At 32.9% G+C, this 25,729-nt stretch overlaps 1 protein-coding gene across 1 annotated transcript in view; it reads right to left on the bottom strand.

Moving 5' to 3' along the window:
* The window catches only part of Lrp4 (LDL receptor related protein 4), a 122,661-nt gene that overhangs the window by 28,539 nt on the left and 68,393 nt on the right, over positions 1 to 25,729 (bottom strand). The window contains exons 19-22 of the mRNA XM_081991285.1: positions 24,144 to 24,312; positions 17,382 to 17,745; positions 13,361 to 13,691; positions 5,860 to 6,124 (exon numbers count right to left, since the gene is read on the bottom strand). Of these exons, the coding sequence (XP_081847411.1) occupies positions 5,860 to 6,124; positions 13,361 to 13,691; positions 17,382 to 17,745; positions 24,144 to 24,312 (1,129 nt within the window). The remainder of the gene's footprint in view (positions 1 to 5,859; positions 6,125 to 13,360; positions 13,692 to 17,381; positions 17,746 to 24,143; positions 24,313 to 25,729) is intronic.

Genomic DNA, 25,729 nt, shown 5'->3' with positions numbered 1-25,729 from the left:
TGTTTTTGGCAGTTAAAATTTTGACACTACTTTTCTCTCTGACTTTACAGGATTTTGTAGAGTTTTTTCCGTCGTAGGAAAAGGAATTTAGTGAGGATTCCAAAAATGTGCTTAAAACAGTAATTTTCTTACTACAAGTGGGTTTTGCAGGCGATTTTGTCTCTGACTGTCCTTTCAAACTGTGCTTCTGGCACTTCAAACTTTGACACTACTTTTCTCTCTGACTTTACCTGTTTTTGTAGTGTTTTTTACGTCATAAGATAGGGAATTTAGTGAGGATTTCAAAAATGTGCTTAAAACAGTCATTTTCTCACTAGAAGTGGGTTTTACAGGCGGTTTTGCCTCTGACTGTCCTTTCAAACTGTGTTTCTGTCAGTTCAAATTTTGACACTGTTGTTCTACCTGACTGTACCAAATTTTGCAGTGTTTTTTGAGGTTATTGGATAGGAAATTTAATGAGGAATCTAAAAATGTGCTTAAAACAGTCATTTTCTCACTTCAAATGGGTTTTACAAGCGATAAAAGGTACGTTAGGATACATTTTCCCTAAAGGACCTCCTCAAGGAAATGTTCCATAAAAACTGCGTCAAAGCACAAAAAAGTGCTTTAATAGACCCTAAACAAGTTTAGCACAATTTATTTCACGGTAAAGAAAATATTTTAAAATAAATTCACCATCGATAACTACGCGGTTGTTTGTCCTCCAGGAGCCAGTCAAAATGGCGATTGGAGGACAAATTTCAGTGATATTGTGATATTTTGACAATTGTCACATGACACTCCATTGTGCACTTATTTGACATTTTTAAGTTAATTTTCAAATTTTGTAGTCAATTTTAAAATTTCTTTTCAGTTTTGACGTTTTCAAGTAAATTTTCAAGTTTTCTAGTCATTTTTTACCTTTTCAAGTAAACTTCTCTATTTTTATGATAATTTTCAAATTTTGTAGTCAATTTTCAATTTTCTTTATCAGTTTTGACGTTTTCTAGTAAATTTTCAAGTTTTCTAATCACTTTTTACCTTTTCAAGTAAACTTCTCTATTTTTAAGATAATTTTTAAATTTTGTAGTCAATTTTCAATTTTCATCTTCCGTTTTGACATTTTTAAGTTGATTTTCAAATTTTGTAGTCAATTTTAAATTTTCTTTTTCAGTTTTAACGTTTTAAAGTAAATTTTCAAGTTTTCTAGTCATTTTTTACGTTTCCAAGTAAATTTCTCTATTTTGAATTTAATTTTCAAATTTTGTAGTCAATTTTCAATTTTTGTCTTCCGTTTTGACAATTTCAAGTAAATTTCTCTCTTTTTAAATTAATTTTCAAATATTTTAGTCAATTTTCAATTTTTATTAGCAGTTTTGACGTTTTTTAGTAAATTTCTTTCTTTTTACATTGATCTTCAAATTGTGCAGTCAATTTTCAATTTTTGTTATCAGTATTGACGTTTTCAAGTAAATTTATCTTTTTTTAAGTTTATTTTCAAATTTTGCAGCCAATTTTCAATTTTTATTATAAGTTTTGACGTTTTCAAGTAAATTTCTCTATTTTTAACTTAATTTTCAAACTTTGTAGTCAATTTTCAATTTTTGTCATCCGTTTTGACAATTTCAAGTAAATTTTTCTATTTTTAAGTGAATTTTCAAATTTTGTAGTCAAATTTATATTTTCCTTTTCAGTTTTGACGTTGTCAAGTAAATTTTTCTATTTTTAAGTTGATTTCCAAATTTTGTAGTCAATTTTCAATTTTCATTTTGCATTTTTACCATTTCAAGTAAATGTTTCTATTTTTAGCGCAGTCACGTGATCATCAGATTCGAAAGATCTCGAAGAACGACTTTAGAGGTCATCTAGTGACTTTAACGCCCTCTAAGCGTAAAACGGGGACTTTTATCGAGCAATAAGGTCATATTTTCGGAAACCTGACACTTTTGTCTATCTTTTTGCTTTTGTGTTGTTTTGACGTCAACTGTCAAATAAGCGAATTATTCAAGGTCAAAGCGACAAGTCTTCAAGAACAGTCGTCTTGAAAAGTTGGGTCAAATTTGAGGCCCTCTAGCGGCCAAACACTACCACTAACCAAACAACTTTTATATATCGATGGAAAGCTCGATTCATTAGCTTTCCATCGACGTATAAAACTTTATACCTTGTCAGTCAAATCTGCAAGTTATTTATGTTTAAACAAAACCGTGCATGAAAAAAAAAATCAACTTACAAAGAAAAAAAATTATTTGACAACAAAAAAACTGTCTAGAAAACTTGAAAATTGACTACAAACTTGGAAAATTGTCTAGGAAACTTGAAATTGGACTTGAAAATGTTAAAAATGGTGGTAAAACTTGAAAATTGACTGAAAAATTTGAAAAACAACTTACAAATAGAACAATTTACTTGACAACGTAAAATCTGACTTAAAAACTTGAAAATGTACTTAAAACCGTCAAAACTGGTGCTAAAATTTAAAAATTGATTACAAACTTGGAAAATTGTCTAGGAAACTTGAAATTGGACTTGAAAATGCCAAAACGAGTTAGAAATCAAAAATTTACTGCAAAATTTGATAATCAACTTCCAAATAGGAAAAATTACTTGACAACATAAAAAGTGAATAGAAAAATTGAAAATTGACTACAAAATTTGAAAATCAGCTCTAAAAGAGAAAAATTTACTTAAAAACGTCAAAACGGGAGATGACAATTGAAAATTGACTACAAAATTTAAAAATCAATTTAAAAATGAAAAAAATTACTTGAAATTGTCAAAACGGATGAGAAAAATTGAAAATTGACTACAAAATTTGAAAATTAAGTTAAAAATAGAGATATTTACTTGAAAAGGTAAAAAGTGACTAGAAAACCTGAAAATTTACTAGAAAACGTCAAAACTGATAAAAAAATTTGAAAATTGACTACAAAGTTTGAAAATCAACTTAAGAATAGAAAAATGTACTTGAAATTGTCAAAACGGAAGACAAAAATAAAATATTGACTACAAAATTTGAAAATTAAGTTAAAAATAGAGAAGTTTACTTGAAAAGGCAAAAAGTGACTAGAAAACTTGAAAATTTACTACAAAACGTCAAAACTGGTAAAGAAAATTGAAAATTGACTACAAAATTTGAAAATCAACTTAAAAAGAGAAAAATTTACTTGAAAACATCAAAACTTATAATAAAAATTGAAAATTGGCTGCAAAATTTGAAAATAAACTTAAAAAAAGATAAATTTACTTGAAAACGTCAATACTGATAACAAAAATTGAAAATTGACTGCAAAATTTGAAGATCAATGTAAAAAGAAAGAAATTTACTAAAAACCGTCAAAACTGCTAATAAAAATTGAAAATTGACTAAAATATTTGAAAATTAATTTAAAAAGAGAGAAATTTACTTGAAATTGTCAAAACGGAAGACAAAAATTAAAAATTGACTACAAAATTTGAAAATTAAGTTAAAAATAGAGAAATTTACTTGAAAAGGTAAAAAGTGACTAGAAAACATGAAAATTTACTAGAAAACGTCAAAACTGATAAAGAAAATTGAAAATGTACTACAAAATTTGAAAATTAAGTTAAAAATAGAGAAATTTACTTGGAAACGTAAAAAATGACTAGAAAACTAGAAAATTTACTTGAAAACGTCAAAACTGAAAAAGAAATTTTAGAATTGACTACAAAATTTGAAAATCAACTTAAAAATGTCAAAACGGAAGATGAAAATTGAAAATTGACTACAAAATTTAAAAATTATCTTAAAAATAGAGAAATTTACTTGGAAACGTAAAAAATGACTAGAAAACTTGAAAATTTACTTGAAAACGTCAAAACTGAAAAGAAATTTTAAAATTGACTACAAAATTTGAAAATCAACTTAAAAATGTCAAAACGGAAGATGAAAATTGACTACGAAATTTAAAAATTATCTTAAAAATAGAGAAGTTTACTTGAAAAGGTAAAAAGGGACTAGAAAACTTGAAAATTTACTTGAAAACGTCAAAACTGATATTTAAATTGAAAATTGACTACAAAATTTGAAAGTCAACTTAAAAATAGAGAAATTTACTTGAAAACGTCATAATTGATAGTAAAAATTGAAAATTTACTACAAAATTTGAAAATCAGATCTAAAAGAGAAAAATTTACTTGACAACTTAGAAAGTGACTAGAAAACTTGAAAATTTACTTGAAAACGTCAAAACGGAAATTGAAAATTGAAAATTGACTACAAAAATTGAAAATCAACTTAAAAATAGAAGCATTTACTTGAAAAGGTAAAAATGCAAAATGAAAATTGAAAATTGACTACAAAATTTGGAAATCAACTTAAAAATAGAAAAATGTACTTGACAATGTCAAAACTGAAAAGGAAAATTTAAAATTGACTACAAAATTTGAAAATTCACTTAAAAAAAGATAAATTTACTTGAAAACGTCAAAACGGAAATTGAAAATTGAAAATTGACTACAAAAATTGAAAATCAACTTAAAAATAGAAACATTTACTTGAAAAGGTAAAAATGTAAAATGAAAATTTAAAATTGACTACAAAATTTGAAAATTCACTTAAAAATAGAAAAATTTACTTGAAATTGTCAAAACGGATGACAAAAATTGAAAATTGACTACAAAATTTGAAAATTAAGTTAAAAATAGAGAAATTTACTTGACAACGTCAAAACTGATAATAAAAATTGAAAATTGACTGCAAAATTTGAAAATCAATGTAAAAAGAAAGAAATTTACTAAAAAACGTCAAAACTGCTAATAAAAATTTAAAATCAACTTAAAAATAGAAAAATTTACTTGAAATTGTCAAAACGGAAGACAAAAATTGAAAATTGATTACAAAATTTGAAAATCAACTTAAAAAGAGATAAATTTACTTGAAAACGTCAAAACTTATAATAAAAATTGAAAATTGGCTGCAAAATTTGAAAATAAACTTAAAAAAAGATAAATTTACTTGAAAACGTCAATACTGATAACAAAAATTGAAAATTGACTGCAAAATTTGAAGATCAATGTAAAAAGAAAGAAATTTACTAAAAAACGTCAAAACTGCTAATAAAAATTGAAAATTGACTAAAATATTTGAAAATTAATTTAAAAAGACAGAAATTTACTTGAAAACGTCAAAACAGAAAAAGAAAATTTAAAATTGACAACAAAATTTGAAAATCAACTTAAAAATAGAGAAATTTACTTGAAAACGTCAAAACTGATAATAAAAATTGAAAATTGACTACAAAATTTGAAAATCAATTTAAAAAGAAAGAAATTTACTTGAAAACGTAAAAAGTGACTAGGAAACAAGAAAATTGACTAAAAAGCTCTAAAATTTATTAGAAAACTTCATCATTGAAAATTTCATTAATTAAATTGAAATTGAAATTAAGTTGAAAATTAAAAGAAATATGTCAAAGCACTAAAAAGTGATTTGAAAGACACTAAACAAGTTTAACCAAGCGTAACTCGGTTATTTGAAAAAATATCAAAAAAATGCAAATAAGGAAAGTTGTAGAAAATTTTTCCCTCTACAAGATTGCGTTAAGGTATTTTTGCCCTAAAAGGCCTCCTCAGAGAGATATTTTCCAGAAACCGTGTTAGAGCACAAAAAAGTGCTTTAAAAGACTCCAGCAACTTCAACCACGCGTAACTCGGATATTTGGAAAAATACCAAAAAAGCGCAAATAAGGAAAGTTGTAGCAAATTTCACGCTCTACAAGATTACAATTAGACGTTTCGGCCTCAAAGGCCTCCTCATGGAGTTACAGGGCAAAAAGTGACACAACGCAACAAACCATTTTTCAAACCAGTCTGAGTCAGCAACGCGAATTTGTATCACTCGGTATATTATCAACTTACCAGTCTTGCAACTGGAACTGTTGGAGGTGAACGCGTCGTCGGGACATGCGCACACATAACCCTTCTTTTTGTACAAACACAAGTCGGTACAATTGCCGTTTTGTACCGCGCACGGATTCCAGTACGGTTGCCTGTCCTGGGACACCATGGAAATGCCCATGACCGCGTACATGGGTCTGATCAGTACTTTGCCGTTTCCGTTGATTTTTTCGGCGCGTAGCACGCTGCGCGTGTCCCAATCCGTCCAAAACACCCATTCGCGGTACTGCGCACAAGATTTGTTAGGTTAGGTTAGGTTGATGATTAACAAGAGGTTGAAAAAAGAAAAAAATAATAAAATCTAAAAAAAATTATAATAAGAAAAAAATAGAGAATAGAATTTTTATTTTTATTTTTATTTTTTTTTAAACTTTTTTTTCCCTATTTCTTTTTTTTTGTTGTTTTTGTTTTTTTTTAGGTTGATTTTTTCTTTTTTATTTGCTATTAGGTTAGGTTAGGTTAGGGTAGGTTGATGATTAAAAAGAGGTTACAAAAATAAAAAAAAATGTAAAAAAATTATAATAAAAAAAAAAAAATTAGAGAATAGAAATTTTATTTTTATTTATATATTTTTATTTTTTTTTCCTATTTCTTTTTTTTTTTGTTTTTTTTAGGTTGATGTTTTCTTTTTTATTTGCTGTTAGGTTAGGGTTAGGTTAGGTTGGGTTAGGTTAGGTTAGGTTGATGATTAAAAAGAGGTTACAAAAATAAAAAAAAATCTAAAAAAATTGTATTAAAAAAAAATAGAAAATAGAATTTTTATTTTTATTTATATATTTTTTTAACTTTTTTTTTCCTATTTCTTTTTTTTTTTTGGTGTTTTTTTTTTTTTAGGTTGATTTTTTCTTTTTTATTTGCTGTTAGGTTAGGGTTAGGTTAGGTTGGGTAAGGTTAGGTTAGATTGATGATTAAAAAGAGGTTAAAAAAAAAAATAGAGAATAGAATTTTTATTTTTATTTATGTTTTTTTTAACTTTTTTTTCCCTATTTCTTTTTGTTTTTTTTAGGTTGATTTTTATTTTTTGTTTATTTGCTGTTAGGTTAGGTTAGGTTAGGTTGATGATTAAAAAGAAGTTGCAAAAAAACAAACTAAAAAAAATTATAATAAAAAAAATAGAGAAGAGAATTTTTTTTTTAACTTTTTTTTTCCTATTTCTTTTTGTTGTTTTTGTTTTTTTAGGTTGATTTTTTCATTTGCTGTTAGGTTAGGGTTAGGTTAGGTTAGGTTAGATTGATTAGTAAAAAGAGGTTAAAAAAAAAAATCTAAAAAAAAAATAAAAAAAAATTGAGAATAGAATTTTTATTTTTATTTATATATTTTTTTTAACTTTTTTTTCCCTATTTCTTTTTTTTTCATTGTTTTTGTTTTTTTTAGGTTGATTTTTTCTTTTTTATTTGCTGTTAGGTTAGGGTTAGGTTAGGGTTAGGTTAGGTTAGGTTAGATTGATGAGTAAAAAGAGGTTAAAAAAATAAAAAAATAGAGAATAGAATTTTTATTTTTATTTATGTTTTTTTTATTTTTTTTTAAACTTTTTTTTCCCTATTTCTTTTTGTTGTTTTTGTTTTTTTTTAGGTTGATTTTTATTTTTTGTTTATTTGCTGTTAGGTTAGGTTAGGTTGATGATTAAAAAGAAGTTGCAAAAAAAACAAACTAAAAAAAATTATAATAAAAAAATAGAGAAGATAATTTTTTTTGTTAGGGTTAGGCTAGGTTAGGTTAGGTTGCTGATTAAAAAGACGTTGAAAAAGGAGAAAAAAAAAACAAATTATCAAAAAAAATTATAACAAAAAAAAAAAAATAGAGAATAGAATTTTAATTTTTATTTATATATTTTTTTTTTTTTTATTTTTATTTTTTTAAACTTTTTTTTTTGTTGTTTTTGTTTTTTTTAGGTTGATTTTTTCTTTTTTATTTGCTGTTAGGTTAGGGTTAGGTTAGGTTAGGTTAGATTGATGATTAAAAAGAGGTTGAAAAAATAAAAAAAAAATCTAAAAAAAATTGTAATAAAAAAAAATAGAGAATAGAATTTCTATTTTCATTTATATATATATTCTTTTTTTTTATTATTTTTTAACTTTTTTTCCCTATTTCTTTTTTTTTCGTTGTTTTTGTTTTTTTTAGGTTGATTTTTTCTTTTTTATTTGCTGTTAGGTTAGGGTTAGGTTAGGTTAGGTTTGGTTAGGTTAGGTTAGGTTAATGATTAAAAAGAGGTTGAAAAAAAAAATCTAAAAAAAATTATTATAAAAAAAAAATAAGGAGAATTTTTTTTATTTATTATATTATTTTTTTTTAAACTTTTTTTTCCTATTTCTTTTTTTTTTTGTTGTTTTTGTTTTTTTTAGGTTGATTTTTTCTTTTTTATTTGCTGTTAGGTTAGGGTTAGGTTAGGTTGGGTTAGGTTAGGTTAGGTTGATGATTAAAAAGAGGTTACAAAAATAAAAAAAAATCTAAAAAAATTGTATTAAAAAAAAATAGAAAATAGAATTTTTATTTATATATTTTTTTTTTCTTATTTATTTTTTTTTGTTGTTTTTGTTTTTTTTAGGTTGATTTTTTCTTTTTTAATTGCTGTTAGGTTGGGTTAGGTTAGGTTAGGTTGATGATTAACAAGAGGATGAAAAAAGAAAAAAAAAAAAAATCTAAAAAAAATTATAATAAGAAAAAAAAATTGAGAATAGAATTTTTATTTTTATTTATACAAGGTGGTCCAGTTTTAAATGTCAATAATTCACCAATCCATAGCCAATTAAAAAATAAGTTGACATTCATTCTGTCATTTTCCTGAAAAGTGCTTCTTAAAGAAAATACAGTCCTTCAAATTTCGGTTTAAAAAATCGTTTTTTTTTTTGTCATAACTGTCAGACCGTTGGAGCAATATTGATCAAATTTGGAACAAGCACTTTATTACACGTTATTACGGTCAAAGACCCAAAACCAACCCAACCCAACTTAAAAATTGTCTTGGAAACGGAAAATTCACTTAAGAAGTTTAAAAAATATTATTGTAGCCAGTTTTCATAGTTTTGAAAATTGAATTAGAAAAGATAAACATTTCAGAAGCTTAAAAATTGTGTTTGTAACCAGTTTTCATGCAAATCGAGAGACTTTAATACTAAAAATTGACTTGTAGACATAAAAACTACTTTTTCAAGAATTCGTTACTACAAATTCATACATTTAAACGTTAAAAATTGACTGGAACCCCGAAATGTGACTGAACTAATGAAAAGTGACATCAGAAGCTTAAAATTTGCATTTGAAGTAAGTTTTCATAGTTTTAAGACAAATTTCAATATTTTAGTCTTGAAAATAGTCTTAGATGCAGGACATTGACATTAGATTCATGAAAATTGTCTTGAAAACGAACTTTTCGTGCTTTTTACTGTGCTTTTCATTTTCTTCGACTTCTGGACTATTTTTAGTGCTTCAAAACTGCTTTCAGCTTGGAAATTCGAGTTTCAAGACTATCTTCACCAAGTTATTGACATAGCAAACTTAAAAAACATTTTTTACATTCTTCATAGACTTAAAATAGCATTCCAAGCTTTGTCTCTATTAAATTGACTTCTAGACACCTCAGTGCTAAAAATTCGGGTGTATTTCTTAATAAACTAGACTGTTTTTAGTGTTTTAACGCTGTTTTCAATGCCTCAAATCGAGTTTCAAGACTATCTTTACAAATTTTTTGACTTATCAAGCCTAAAAGCCAGTGTGTCCACTGACCATAGTCTTGAAAATGTTATTTCAAGCTTCTTCACTATTAAATTGACTTCTACACTCATAGGTGCAATAAATTGTAGCATCTCTAAGAAATTCAGACTGTTTTTAGTGCTTTTTAAGACTGAAAAATCGAGTTTAAGACTATTTCCAAAAGTCAACTTTCTTCAGTAATAAAAGTAAAAAATTTTGGTACCAAATGCTACAATAATAGTCTTGAGAACTAATTTTTAGAAATAAAATAGTCCGAAAATTTAATTTACTTCTAGACTTGTTCTCCAGTCCAGAAAATTCAATTGTACACCAATTAAAGTCTTGAAAATATACTTTTGGACTCTCTTTAGTCCTAGTAAAGTCAGTTCTAGCATTAAAAGTCTACTTTTATATTATTTTTAGTAGTAAAAAATGAGTTTCATGCACAATACAATCATTGTCTTGATTTCCGGACTTTTTTTAGTTCTTGAATGCCAGTTTCAGACACTCAACCAGGATGGCAGTCTGAGAAAGCGAATCATAAGACCATTCCTAATAGTAAAAAGCAAGTTTTTAGACTATTCAGTACAAATTTGGACTTTCACAAGTCTTGGATGTTCAGTTTTAAACTAGAAAACGATTTTTTAAATTGAAATTTGGAGGACTGTATCTTCCTTAGGAAACGTTTTTCAGAAAAATGCAAATCAACTTATTTTTTGATTAGCTATCAAATGGTGAATTATTGACACTTAAAACTGGACCACCCTGTATATTTTTTTTATTATAATTTTTTTTAGTTTTTTTTTTTTTTTTTTTCCTTTTTCTATCTCTTTTTAATCTTCAACCTAACCTAACCTAACCTAACCTAACAGCAAATAAAAAAGAAAAAATAAACCTTAAAAAAAAAAATTATAATCAAAAAAAAAAAATAGAGAATAGAATTTTTATTTTTATTTATATATTTTATTTTATTTTAATTTTAATTTTTTTTAACTTTTTTTTTCTTATTTCTTTTTTTTTTGTTGTTTTGGTTTTTTTTAGGTTGATTTTTTCTTTTTTATTTGCTGTTAGGTTAGGTTAAGTTGATGATTAAATAGAAGTTGAAAAAAAAAATAAAATCTTAAAAAAATTATACCTAATAAAAAAAAATAGAGAAAAGAATTTTTATTTTTATTTATATATTTTTTTTTTAAACTTTTTTTTCCCTATTTCTTTTCTTTTTGTTTTTTTTTAGGATGATTTTCTCTTTTTTATTTGCTGATGCGCCCAACTTTGACTTTGGCGGTGTATCACACCAAATTGTGTGTTTTTCAAATTGACAAGTGTCACAACCGAGTGACAGCTGTCGAATTTGGTACAGTCACTCTGGAATCTTCTGCAACGTTCCCAGACCTTCCTTTTCAGAAGTTTCCAGAACTTGTCAGAATGTTATAAGGCCTTTGGCAACATTTCCAAACCTTCCAGAACTTTACAGAAGCTTCCAGAACTTGTCAGAATGTTATAAGGCCTTTGGCCACGTTCCTAAACCTTCCAGAACTTTGGAGAAGCTTCTAGAACTTGTCAGAAGGTTATAAGGCCTTTGGCAACGTTCCCAAACCTTCCAGAACTTTGCAGAAGCTTCCAGAACTCGTCAGAATGTTATAAGGCCTTTCGCCACTTTCCCAAACTTTCCAGAACTTTGCACAAGCTTCCAGAACCTGCGAGAAGGTTATAAGACCTTTGGCAACGTTCCTAAACCTTCCAGAAGTTTGCAGAAGCTTCTAGAACTTGTCAGAATGTTATAAGGCCTTCGGCAACGTTCTTAAACCTTCCAGAACTTTGCAGAAGCTTCTAGAACTTGTCAAAATGTTATAAGGCCTTTGGCAACGTTCCTAAACCTTCCAGAACTTTGCAGAAGCTTCTAGAAGTTGTCAGAATGTTATAAGGCCTTTGGCCACGTTCCTAAACCTTCCAGAACTTTGCAGAAGCTTCCAGAACTTGTCAGAATGTTATAAGGCCTTTGGCAACATTCCTAAACCTTCCAGAACTTTGCAGAAGCTTCTAGAACTTGTCAGAAGGTTATAAGGCCTTTGGCAACGTTTCCAAACCTTCCAGAACTTTGCAGAAGCTTCTAGAACTTGTCAGAATGTTATAAGGCCTTCGGCAACGTTCTCAAACCTTCCAGAACTTTGCAGAAGCTTCTAGAACTTGTCAGAATGTTATAAGGCCTTCGGCAACGTTCTCAAACCTTCCAGAACTTTGCAGAAGCTTCTAGAACTTGTCAGAAGGTTATAAGGCCTTCGGCAACGTTTCCAAACCTTCCAGAACTTTACAGAAGCTTCTAGAACTTGTCAGAATGTTATAAGGCCTTCGGCAACGTTCTCAAACCTTCCAGAACTTTGAAGAAGCTTCTAGAACTTGCCAGAATGTTATAAGGCCTTCGGCAACGTTCCCAAACCTTCCAGAACTTTGCAGAAGCTTCTAGAACTTGTCAGAATGTTATAAGGCCTTTGGCAACGTTTCCAAACCTTCCAGAACTTTGCAGAAGCTTCCAGAACCTGCGAGAAGGTTATAAGACCTTTGGCAACATTTCCAAACCTTCCAGAACTTGGAAGAAGCTTCTAGAACTTGTCAGAATGTTATAAGGCCTTTCGCCACATTCCCAAACCTTCCAGAACTTTGCAGAAGCTTCTAGAACTTGTCAGAATGTTATAAGGCCTTCGGCAACGTTTTCAAACCTTCCAGAACTTTACAGAAGCTTCCAAAACTTGTCAGAATGTTATAAGGCCTTTGGCCACATTCCTAAACCTTCCAGAACTTTGGAGAAGCTTCTAGAACTCGTCAGAAGGTTATAAGGCATTTGGCAACGTTCCCAAACCTTCCAGAACTTTACAGAAGCTTCCAGAACTTGTCAGAATGTTATAAGGCTTTTAGCAACATTCCCAAACTTTCCAGAACTTTGCAGAAGCTTCCAGAACCTGCGAGAAGGTTATAAGACCTTTGGCAACATTTCCAAACCTTCCAGAACTTGGAAGAAGCTTCTAGAACTTGTCAGAAGGTTATAAGGCCTTTGGCAACGTTCCCAAACCTTCCAGAACTTTGCAGAAGCTTCTAGAACTTGTCAGAATGTTATAAGGCCTTTGGCAACGTTTCCAAACCTTCCAGAACTTTGCAGAAGCTTCCAGAACCTGCGAGAAGGTTATAAGACCTTTGGCAACATTTCCAAACCTTCCAGAACTTGGAAGAAGCTTCTAGAACTTGTCAGAATGTTATAAGGCCTTTCGCCACATTCCCAAACCTTCCAGAACTTTGCAGAAGCTTCTAGAACTTGTCAGAATGTTATAAGGCCTTCGGCAACCTTTCAGAACTTTACAGAAGCTTCCAGAACTTGTCAGAATGTTATAAGGCCTTTGGCAACGTTCCTAAACTTTCCAGAACTTTACAGAAGCTTCCAGAACTTGTCAGAATGTTATAAGGCCTTTGGCCACGTTCCTAAACCTTCCAGAACTTTGCAGAAGCTTCTAGAACCTGTCAGAAGATGATAAGGCCTTTGGAAACGTTCCCAGACCTTCCAGAACTTTGCAGAAGCTTCTAGAACTTGTCAGAATGTTATAAGGCCTTTGGCAACGTTTCCAAACCTTCCAGAAGCTTCCAGACTAGATGGCAACGTCTCAACCGAGCATTTCAACTTTGAAATAACCGTCAAAACCAAAAGTCAAAGTGTGGCACATCAGCAATCGGCAAACCGACCAGATTTCAGTACTTTTACCGGCGAATTGTAAGAACAATTTACCTGAGTCAGCGAAAACGGATGAGTCTTATCAATGGGCAGAGTCATTCTATGGAAGCCGTTGTAGTCGCTGCTTTCTATCCTGGCCTGACTCAGTTTCGCGTCCACCCAGTACAGTCTTCTCAAGGAAAAGTCAATGGCCAATCCAATTGGGAACGTGAGTCCCTGAGTGACGATAATGCGTCGGCTTGTTCCGTCCAAGTGGCTTCGTTCGATTCGCGGCTTGTTCGGATCCCAGTCGCTCCAGTAGAGATAACCCGCTTTCGGGTTGCACACCAACGATCTTGGATCGTCCGATTTGGAAATTATGGTCTTCCTGCTCGAGCCGTCCAGTCTGGAATTGAGTACAAGGAAAAGTTACATTTACATTCCCTCCTTCCCCCGCAAACAGTTTTATCCTCCGCCAGAGGGCAGTTTAAGTCAGAAAATTCTGAAAAAATGTGTGTGGGTTGTCTGGACTACTGTTCCTACCCTGCACTGATCAAAATTCTGATTTTGCAAAAGTTGCAATTTTGCCTCCCCTCCACCACCCCCGGGGGTGGAGGGAAGTTGTGAGGTTTGATTGCCATCCCATTCTAACTCTACATCTCAAATTTGAAGTAAATCACTCAATTCGTTTTTGAGATAGAGCTAATAACTTGTATATGTGAGGTTAAACTGAACTTAACAAATCTACAGTTTTTAAGCTAATTTTCAAGTTTTTTTGGGTCATTTTCGAGTTTTCAAGACAATATCCTAATTTTTGATTTTTTTTTTTGTCAAATTTGCTGTTTCTAAGTACATTTTTGGAATCCTCACTAAATTCCCTATCCAATAACCTAAAAAAACACTACAAAATCGTGTACAGTCAGGTAGAACAACAGTGTCAAAGTTTGAACTAACAGAAAGACAGTTTGAAAGGACAGTCAGGGACAAAATCGCCTGTAAAACCCACTTGTAGTGAGAAAATGACTGTTTTCAGCACATTTTTGGAATCCTCACTAAATTTCCTATCCAATAACCTCAAAAAACACTACAAAATTTAGTACAGTCAGGTAGAACAACAGTGTCAAAATTTGAACTAACAGAAAGACAGTTTGAAAGGACAGTCAGGGACAAAATTGCCTGTAAAACCCACTTGTAGTGAGAAAATGACTGTTTTAAGCACATTTTTGGAATCCTCACTAAATTTCCTATCCAATAACCTCAAAAAACACTACAAAATTTGGTACAGTCAGGTAGGACAACAGTGTCAAAATTTGAACTGTCAGAAACACAGTTTGAAAGAACAGTCAGGGACAAAATCGCCTGTAAAACTCACTTGGAGGAGGAAAATGACAGTTTTAAGCACATTTTTGGAATTTTCACTAAATTTCCTATTCAACAACCTCAAAAATCACTACAAAATATGGTACAGTCAGGTAGAACAACAGTGTCAAAATTTGAACTGTCAGAAAAGGACAGTCAATGACAAAATCGCCTGTAAAACCCAATTGGAGTGAGAAAATGACTGTTTTAAGCACATTTTTGGAATCCTCACTAAATTTCCTATCCAATAACCTCAAAAAACACTACAAAATTTGGTACAGTCAGGTAGAACAACAATGTCAAAGTTTGAATTGCCAGAAAGACAGTTTGAAAGGGCAGTCAGGGACAAAATCGCCTGTAAAACCCACTTGTAGTGAGAAAATGACTGTTTTAAGCACATTTTTGGAATCCTCACTAAATTTTCCATCCAATAACCTCAAAAAACACTACAAAATTCGATACAGTCAGGTAGAACAACAGTGTCAAAGTTTGAATTGCCAGAAAGGCAGTTTGAAAGGACAGTCAGGGACAAAATCGCCTGTAAAACCCACTTGGAGCAGGAAAATGACAGTTTTAAGCACATTTTTGGAATCCTCACTAAATTTCCTATCCAATAACCTCAAAAAACACTACAAAATTTGGTACAGTCAGGTAGAACAACAATGTCAAAGTTTGAATTGCCAGAAAGACAGTTTGAAAGGACAGTCAGGGACAAAATCGCCTGTAAAACCCACTTTGAGTGAGAAAATGACAGTTTTAAGCACATTTTTGAAATCCTCATTAAATTTCCTATCCAATAATCTCAAAAAACACTACAAAATTAAGTACAGTCAGGTAGAACAACAATGTCAAAGTTTGAACTGCCAGAAAGACAGTTTGAAAGGACAGTCAGGAACAAAATCGCCTGTAAAACCCACTTGTAGTGAGAAAACGACTGTTTTAAGCACATTTTTGGAATCCTCATTAAATTTCCTATCCAATGACCTCAAAAAACACTACAAAAGTTGGTACAGTCAGGTAGAACAACAGTGTCAAAATTTGAACTAACAGAAAGACAGTTTGAAAGGACAGTCAGGGACAAAATTGCCTGTAAAACCCACTTGTAGTGAGAAAATGACTGTTTTAAGCACATTTTTGGAATCCTCACTAAATTTCCTATCCAATAACCTCAAAAAACACTACAAAATTTGGTACAGTCAGGTAGGACAACAGTGTCAAAATTTGAACTGTCAGAAACACAGTTTGAAAGAACAGTCAGGGACAAAATCGCCTGTAAAACTCACTTGGAGGAGGAAAATGACAGTTTTAAGCACATTTTTGGAATTTTCACTAAATTTCCTATTCAACAACCTCAAAAATCACTACAAAATATGGTACAGTCAGGTAGAACAACAGTGTCAAAATTTGAACTGTCAGAAAAGGACAGTCAATGACAAAATCGCCTGTAAAACCCAATTGGAGTGAGAAAATGACTGTTTTAAGCACATTTTTGGAATCCTCACTAAATTTCCTATCCAATAACCTCAAAAAACACTACAAAATTTGGTACAGTCAGGTAGAACAACAATGTCAAAGTTTGAATTGCCAGAAAGACAGTTTGAAAGGGCAGTCAGGGACAAAATCGCCTGTAAAACCCACTTGTAGTGAGAAAATGACTGTTTTAAGCACATTTTTGGAATCCTCACTAAATTTTCCATCCAATAACCTCAAAAAACACTACAAAATTCGATACAGTCAGGTAGAACAACAGTGTCAAAGTTTGAATTGCCAGAAAGGCAGTTTGAAAGGACAGTCAGGGACAAAATCGCCTGTAAAACCCACTTGGAGCAGGAAAATGACAGTTTTAAGCACATTTTTGGAATCCTCACTAAATTTCCTATCCAATAACCTCAAAAAACACTACAAAATTTGGTACAGTCAGGTAGAACAACAATGTCAAAGTTTGAATTGCCAGAAAGACAGTTTGAAAGGACAGTCAGGGACAAAATCGCCTGTAAAACCCACTTTGAGTGAGAAAATGACAGTTTTAAGCACATTTTTGAAATCCTCATTAAATTTCCTATCCAATAATCTCAAAAAACACTACAAAATTAAGTACAGTCAGGTAGAACAACAATGTCAAAGTTTGAACTGCCAGAAAGACAGTTTGAAAGGACAGTCAGGAACAAAATCGCCTGTAAAACCCACTTGTAGTGAGAAAACGACTGTTTTAAGCACATTTTTGGAATCCTCATTAAATTTCCTATCCAATGACCTCAAAAAACACTACAAAAGTTGGTACAGTCAGGTAGAACAACCGTGTCAAAATTTGAACTGTCAGAAAGAGAGTTTGAAAGAACAGTCAGGGAGAAAATCGCCCGTAAAACCCACTTGGAGTGAGAAAATGACTGTTTTCAGCACATTTTTGAAATCCTCATTGAATTTCCTATCCAATAACCTCAAAAAACACTACAAAAGTGAGTACAGTCAGGTAGAACAACAGTGTCAAAATTTGAACTGTCAGAAACACAGTTTGAAAAGACAGTCAGGGACAAAATCGCCTGTAAAACCCACTTGTAGTGAGAAAATGACTGTTTTAAGCACATTTTTGGAATCCTCACTAAATTTCCTATCCACCAACCTCAAAAAACACTAAAAAGTTGGGTACAGTCAGGTAGAACAACAGTGTCAAACCATGAACTGCCAGAAACAGTCAGTTTGAAAGGACAGTCACCACAGAAACCAATCTTCTACTCACCTAGCCACTTCGATCACCTTATTCCCCGTATTAGTCCAGTAGATGTTGTTGGCCAACCAATCCACCGTGATACCATCGGGCGAGGACAGGTTCTGGCTGACAATGGTCCGGACGTCCGACCAGTTGTACATGCTGACGCTTTGAATGACGTTTCTTCCGATGTCCGAGTAGAAGACGAGCTTCTTCTTGTAGTGGAAATCGATGTCCAGGACGTTCTGCATGTCGTCTTTGATCGGCAGAGTCACGTCCCAGGCGTCGGCGGTGTCCAGACTGATTTGACTGAGAGTGTACCGGGACGCGACCAGGAGGAAGGTTTGGGGGATTTCGTCGCAATGGTTCGGATGGCCGTCGGTTTTGTTCAGGCCTGATGAGAAAACACAGAAAAAATAGTGAAAACTAGATAGCCATGACCTTGACGGTTATTTTGGTGTTTTTTACAAAATTCTAGCTCTTGCCGTTCCGGAGATATTGCAACAAAATGGCGGCTCTAATGCAACTTTTGTTTGGTTTGACAACGCAACATTCAAAATGGCGTCAATTTGACAGTTTCAAGGTTACGACCTTGATTTTTTTAGTCAAGATAGCCGTGACCTTGACGGTTATTTTGGTGTTTTTTCCAAAATTCCAGCTCATGCCGTTCCGGAGATATTGCAACAAAATTGCGGCACTAAAGCAACTTTCGTTTGGCTTGACAACGCTGCATTCAAAATGGCGTCAATTTGACAGTTTCAAGGTTACGACCTTGATTTTTTTAGTCAAGATAGCCGTGACTTTGACGGTTATTTTGGTGTTTTTTTCAAAATTCTAGCTCATTCCGTGCCGGAGATATTATAACAAAATTGCGGCACTAAGGCAACTTTCGTTTGGCTTGACAACGCAACATTCAAAATTGCGTCAAATTGAGGGTTTCAAGGTTACGACCCTGATTTTTTTAGTCAAGATAGCCATGACCTTTACGGTTATTTTGGTGTTTTGTCCAAAATTCTAGCTTTTGCCATTCCGGAGATATTGCAACAAAACGGCGACACTAAAGCTACTTTCGTTTCGCTTGACAACGCAACATTCAAAATTGCGTCAAATTGACCTTTTCAAGGTTACGATCTTGATTTTTTTAGTCAAGATAGCCATGACCTTGACGGTTATTTTGGTGTTTTTTCAAAAATTCTAGCTCATGCCGTTCTGGAGATATTGCAACAAAATCGCGGCACTAAAGCAACTTTTGTTTGGCTTGACAACGCAACATTCAAAATGGCGTCAAATTGACAGTTTCACAGATACGACCTTGATTTTTTTAGTCAAGATAGCCGTGACCTTGACGGTTATTTTGGTGTTTTTCCCAAAATTCTAGCTCTTGCAGTTCCGGAGATATTGCAACCAAATAGCGGCACTAAAGCAACTTTCGTTTGGCTTGACAATGCTACATTCAAAATGACGTCAAATTGACAGTTTCCAGGTTACGACCTTGATTTTTTTAGTCAAGATAGCCGTGACCTTGACGGTTATTTTAGTGTTTCTTCCAAAATTCTAGCTCTTGCCGTTCCGGAGATATTGCAACAAAATGGCGGCACTAATGCAACTTTCGCTTGGCTTGACAACGCAACATTCAAAATGGCGTCAAATTGACAGTTTCAAGGCTACGATCTTGATTTTTTTAGTCAAGATAGCCGTGACCTTGACGGATATTTTGGTCTTTTTTCAAAAATTCTGGCTCTTGTCTTTCCGGAGATATAGCAACAAAATGGCGGTACTAGTGCAACTTTCGTTTGGCTTGACAACGCAACATTTAAAATGGCGTCAATTTGACAGTTTCAAGGTTATGACCTTGATTTTTTAGTCAAAATAGCCATGACCTTGACGGTTATAATGGTGTTTTTTCCAAAATTCTAGCTCTTGCCGTTCCGGAGATATTGCAACAAAATGGCTGCACTAAAGCAACTTTTGTTTGGTTTGACAACGCAACATTCAAAATGGCGTCAAATTGACAATTTCAAGGTTACGACCTTGATTTTTTTTAGTCAAGATAGCCGTGACCTTGACGGTTATTTTGGTGTTTTCCCAAAATTCTAGCTCTTGCCGTTCCGGAGATATTGCAACAAAATGGCTGCACTAAAGCAACTTTCGTTTGGCTTGACAACGCAACATTCAAAATGACGTCAAATTGACAATTTCAAGGTTACGATCTTGATTTTTTTAGTCAAGATAGCCGTGACCTTGACGGTTATTTTGGTGTTTTTTCCAAAATTCTAGCTCATTCCGTTTCGGAGATATTACAACAAAATGGCGGCACTAAGGCAACTTTCGTTTGGCTTGACAACGCTACATTCAAAATGGCGTCAAATTGACGGTTTCAAGGGTACGACCTTGATTTTTTTAGTCAAGATAGCCGTGACATTGACGGTTATTTTGGTGTTTTTTCCAAAATTCTAGCTCTTGCCGTTCCGGAGATATTACAACAAAACGGCGAAACTAAAGCAACTTTTGTTTGGTTTGACAACTCAACATTCAAAATGGCATCAAATTGACAGTTTCAAGGTCACAACCTTGATTTTTTTAGCCAAGTTAGCCGTGACCTTGACGGTTATTTTGGTGTTTTTTCCAAAATTCCAGCTCATGCAGTTCCGGAGATATTGCAACCAAATAGCGGCACTAAAGCAACTTTCGTTTGGCTTGACAACGCTACATTCAAAATGGCTAAAAGTTACGACCTTGATTTTTTTAGTCAAGATAGCCGTGACTTTGACGGTTAGTTCACTGGGTGTAGAAGAAAGTCATTCTGAACATTTTTGATCCCATGCAAAATTTCCGTAACTCTAACCGTTTTCGAGATATTCGACTGTTTTTTGGAAATTTACATCAAAATTTTGAAAATTTCATATCTCCGCTATTTTTCGGGTTTCAGCGACCGTAAAAAGCTCAAAATGTTCGTCTTGAACTGCTCTTTCACCTCGTATCAATTGTAACACGATTAGACGTATACAGGGTGTGCAAAAAACACACAAAAAAACAGTTAAATTAATAATTTTACGAGGATATAAACCCAGTCAGTTGGGTGCAGAAAGTCGTTCTGAACATTTCGGGTCTCTTGCAAAATTTTCGTAACTCTAACCGTTTTCGAGATATTCGACTTTTTTTGGAAATTTGGATCAAAATTTTAGAAATTTCTTATTTCCGCTATTTTTGGGTTTTGAGTGGGTGTAAACCTAGTCCACTGGGTTCAGAAAGTTGTTTTGAACACTTTTGGTTCTTTGCAAAATTTCCGTAACTCTTACCGTTTTCGAGATATTCGACTTTTTTTGAAAATTTGCATACAAATTTTTGAAATTTCTTATTTCTGCCTAGTTCAGTGGGTGCAGAAAGTCATTCCGAACATTTTTGGTTCTTTGCAAAATTTTTTTAACTTTAACCGTTTTCGAGATATTCGACTGTTTTCGGAAATTTGCAACAAAATTTATGAAATTCGTTATATCCGCCATTATTGGGTTCTGAGTGGGTGTAAACCTAGTTCACTGGGTGCAGAAAGTCATTCTGAACATTTTGGGTCCTTTGCAAAATTTCCGTAACTCTAACCGTTTTGCAGATATTGAACTTTTTTGGAAATTTGCTGAAAAATCGCTGCTAAAACCCACTTGTGGTAAGAAAATGACAGTTTTAAGCACATTTTCGGAATCCTCATTAAATTTCCTATCCAATAACCTCAAAAAACACTAAAAAATTCGGTAGGCAGGGAGAAAAGCGCTGTCAAAAATTTGAACTGACAGAAACACAGTTTGAAAGGACAGTCAGGGACAAAATCGCTGGAAAAACCCACTTGGAGTAAGAAAATGACAGTCTTAAGCACATTTTTGAAATCCTCATTAAATTTCCTATCCAAGAACCTCAAAAAACACTACAAATTCGGTACAGTCATGGAGAAAAGCGCTGTCAAAGTTTGAACTGACAGAAACACAGTTTGAAAGGACAGTCAAAGACAAAATCGCTTGTAAAACTCACTTGGAGTAAGAAAATTACAGTTTTAAGTACATTTTTGGAATCCTCCTTAAATTTCCTATCCAATAACCTCAAAAGACACTAAAAAATTCGGTACAGTCAGGGAGAAAGGCGCTGTCAAAATTTGAAATGACAGAAACTCAGTTTGAAAGGACAGTCAGGGACATATTCGCTGGGAAAACCCACTTGGAGTAAGAAAATTACAGTTTTAAGCACATTTTTGGAATCCTCCTTAAATTTCCTATCCAATAACCTTAAAAAACACTAAAAAATTCGGTACAGTCCGGGAGAAAAGCGCTGTCAAAAATTTGAACTGACAGAAACACAGTTTGAAAGGACAGTCATGGACAAAATCGCTGGTGAAACCCACTTGGAGTGGAAAAATGACAGTTTTAAGCACATTTTTGGAATCCTCCATAAGTTTCCTATCCAATAACCTCAAAAAACACTAAAAAATTCGGTAGAGTCAGGGAGAAAAGTGCTGTCAAAGTTTGAACTGACAGAAACACAGTTTGAAAGGATAGTCAGGGACAAAATCGCTGGTAAAACCCACTTAGAGTAAGAAAATTACAGTTTTAAGCACATTTTTGGAAGCCTCATTAAATTTCCTATCCAATAACCTCAAAAAACACTAAAAAATTCGGTACAGTCAGGGAGAAAAGTGCTGTCAAAGTTTGAACTGACAGAAACACAGTTTGAAAGGATAGTCAGGGACAAAATCGCTGGTAAAACCCACTTGTAGTAAGAAAATTACAGTTTTAAGCACATTTTTGGAATCCTCATTAAATTTCCTATCCAATAACCTTAAAAAACACCAACAAATTCGGTACAGTCAGGGAGAAAAGCGCTGTCAAAATTTGAAATGACAGAAACACAGTTTGAAAGGACAGTCTGGGACAAAATCGCTTGTAAAACTCACTTGGAGTGAGAAAATGACAGTTCTAAGCACATTTTTGGAATCCTCATTAAATTTCCTATCCAATAACCTCAAAAAACACAAACAAATTCGGTACAGTCAGGGAGAAAAGCGCTGTCAAAATTTGAAATGACAGAAACACAGTTTGAAAAGACAGTCAAAGACAAAATCGCTGGTAAAACCCACTTTGAGTGGAAATATTACAGTTTGAAGCACATTTTTGAAATCCTCATTAAATTTCCTATCCAATAACCGCAAAAAACACTAAAAAATTCGGTACAGTCATGGAGAAAAGCGCTGTCAAAGTTTGAACTGACAGAATCACAGGTTGAAAGGACAGTCAGGGACAAAATCGCTGGTAAAACCCACTTTGAGTGGAAATATTACAGTTTGAAGCACATTTTTGAAATCCTCATTAAATTTCCTATCCAACAACCTCAAAAAACACCAAAAAATTCGGTACAGTCAGGGAGAAAAGCGCTGTCAAAGTTTGAACTGATAGAAACACAGTTTGAAAGGACAGTCAGGGACAAAATCGCTGGTAAAACCCAATTGGAGTGGAAAAATGACTGTTTTAAGTACATTTTTGGAATCCTCATTAAATTTCCTATCCAATAACCTCAAAAAACACTACAAAATTCGGTACAGTCATGGAGAAAAGCGCTGTCAAAATTTGAACTGACAGAAACACAGTTTGAAAGGACAGTCAAAGACAAAATTGCGGGGAAAATCCACTTGGAGTGAGAAAATGACAGTTTTAAGCACATTTTTGAAATCCTTATTAAATTTCCTATCCAAGAACCTCAAAAAACACTACAAAATTCGGTACAGTCAGGAAGAAAAGCGCTGCCAAAAATTTGAACTGACAGAAACACAGTTTGACAGGACAGTCAGGAACAAAATCGCTGGTAAAACCCACTTGGAGTGGAAAAATGACTGTTTTAAGTACATTTTTGGAATCCTCATTAAATTTCCTATCCAATAACCTCAAAAAACACTACAAAATTCGGTACAGTCATGGAGAAAAGCGCTGTCAAAATTTGAACTGCCAGAAACACAGTTTGAAAGGACAGTCAGCGACAAAATCGCTTGAAAAACCCCCTTGGAGTAAAAAAATGACAGTTTTAAGTACATTTTTAGAAACCTCATTAAATTTCCTATCCAAAAACCTCAAAAAACACTCAAAATTCGGTACAGTCAGAGAGAAAAGCGCTGTCAAAGTTTTAACTGACAGAAACACAGTTTGAAAGGACAGTCATGGACAAAATCGCTGGTAAAACCCACTTGGAGTAAGAAAATGACAGTTTTAAACACATTTTTGGAATCCTCATTAAATTTCCTATCAAATAACCGCAAAAAACACTAAAAAATTCGGTACAGTCAGGGAGAAAACCGCTGTCAAAATTTGAACTGACAGTAACACAGTTTGAAAGGACAGTCAAAGACAAAATTGCTGGTAAAACCCACTTGTGGTAAGAAAATGACAGTTTTAAGCACATTTTTGGTATCCTCACTAAATTTCCTATCCAATAACCTCAAAAAACACTAAAAAATTCGGTACAGTCAGGGAGAAAAGCGCTGTCAAAATTTGAACTGACAGAAACACAGTTTGAAAGGACAGTCAGAGACAAAATCGCTGGTAAAACCCACTTGGAGTGAAAAAATGACAGTTCTAAGCACATTTTCGGAATCCTCATTAAATTTCCTATCCAATAACCTCAAAAAACACTAAAAAATTCGGTACAGTCAGGGAGAAAAGCGGCGACTTAAACAACACCAGCTTATGTTGGTGTTACACGCGTATTCGTTATGCGGACGATACCACCTTTCTCGGAAATACGATAATGAACTGGTCTTACCCGTGGGACAGGCGCACGAGAATCCGTTTGGATTTCTGAGACAAAGATGGCTGCAGCCTCCATTGTTGGTACCGCAAGCGTTCTCTGCGATGTTGTCGTTTTGTACCGACCTCACGTCCATCAGTCCCTCAAGTCCTCCCCTAATAATTGCCCATTCTTTCCCAGTTTCCTAGAAATTCAATCATTTTGGCAACATTGCAATTTGTTTTCGGCAAAAATGACAAAACTAGAGTGACGTAACTGTCAAAATGACCGAATTACGAGCTGTCAAAAAAGACTAAATCAGTAAAAATTGTAATCCTGTTAAGCCAATTTTGACAGCTTGTAACTCTGTCATTTTGACAGTTACTGAGGTCCAGTTTGGACTAAATTAAAGCCCATTTGATTGACATTTGACAGATCCAAATTGCGCTTATGTCAAACTGTCAAAAAACGTCACAATTTGACAATAAAAAAAATCTTACAGAAGTAAAAATTGTAGTGTTGTTAAGCCCAATTTGACAGCTTGTAAATCTGTCATTTTGACAGTTAATGAGGTCCAGTTTGGACTGAATTAAAGACCTTTCAATTGACATTTGACAGACCCAAATTGCGCCTATGACAAACTGTCAAAAAACGTCAGAATTTGACAATTAAAACAATGTAACAGTAGTAAAAATGGTAGTGTTGTTCAGCCCATTTTGACAGCTTGTAACACTGTCATTTTGACAGTTAATCAAGTCTAGTTTGGACTGAATTAAAGACCTTTAAATTGACATTTGACAGACCCAAATTGCGCTTATGACAAACTGTCAAAAAACGTCACAATTTGACAATTAAAACAATGTTACAGTAGTAAAAATTGTAGTGTGGTTCAGCCCATTTTGACAGCTTGTAACTCTGTCATTTTGACAGTTAATGGGGTCCAGTTTAGACTAAATTAAAGCCCTTTCAATTGACATTTGACAGGCCCAAATTGCGCTTATGTCAAACTGTCAAAAAACGTCACAATTTGACAATTAAAACAATGTTAGAGTAGTAAAAATTGTAGTGCTGTTAAGCCCATTTTGACAGCTTGTATCTCCGTTATTTTGACAGTTATTGAAGTGCAGTTTGGACTAAATTAAAGCCCTTTCAATTTACATTTGACAGACCCAAATTGCGCTTGTGTCAAACTGTCAGAAAACGTCACAATTTGACAATTAAAAACAATCTTACAGAAGTAAAAAATATAAGTGCTGTTAAGCCCATTTTGACAGCTTGTAACACTGTCATTTTGACAGTTACTCAAATCATGTTTTCACGAAATTGTAGGTCTTTAAATCGTCTTTTGACAGTCGTTAAAAGTTCATACAGTCAACTGTCAAAATAACGTCAAAATTTAACAATAAAAACAACATTGCACTTATTGGTGTCACTCGACTTGGTTGCTATTTGACAGCTCGTAATTCAGTTATTTTGACAGTTACGTCACTTTAGTTTTCATCAAATTGTAGGCCTTTAAATTGTCTTTTGACAACCGTAAAAAGTTCATATAGTCAACTATCAAAATAACGTCAAAATTTGACGATATACACAACATTGTACTTGTTGGTGTCACTCAAACT

Source organism: Ips typographus, linkage group LG12 (genome assembly GCF_016097725.1).
Source record: "Ips typographus isolate SLU linkage group LG12, UJ_Ityp_2.0, whole genome shotgun sequence".
Taxonomy (NCBI): Eukaryota; Metazoa; Arthropoda; class Insecta; order Coleoptera; family Curculionidae; genus Ips; species Ips typographus.
Note: the sequence above shows the minus strand (reverse complement) of the source record. Positions and strands in the feature narration are given on the sequence as shown.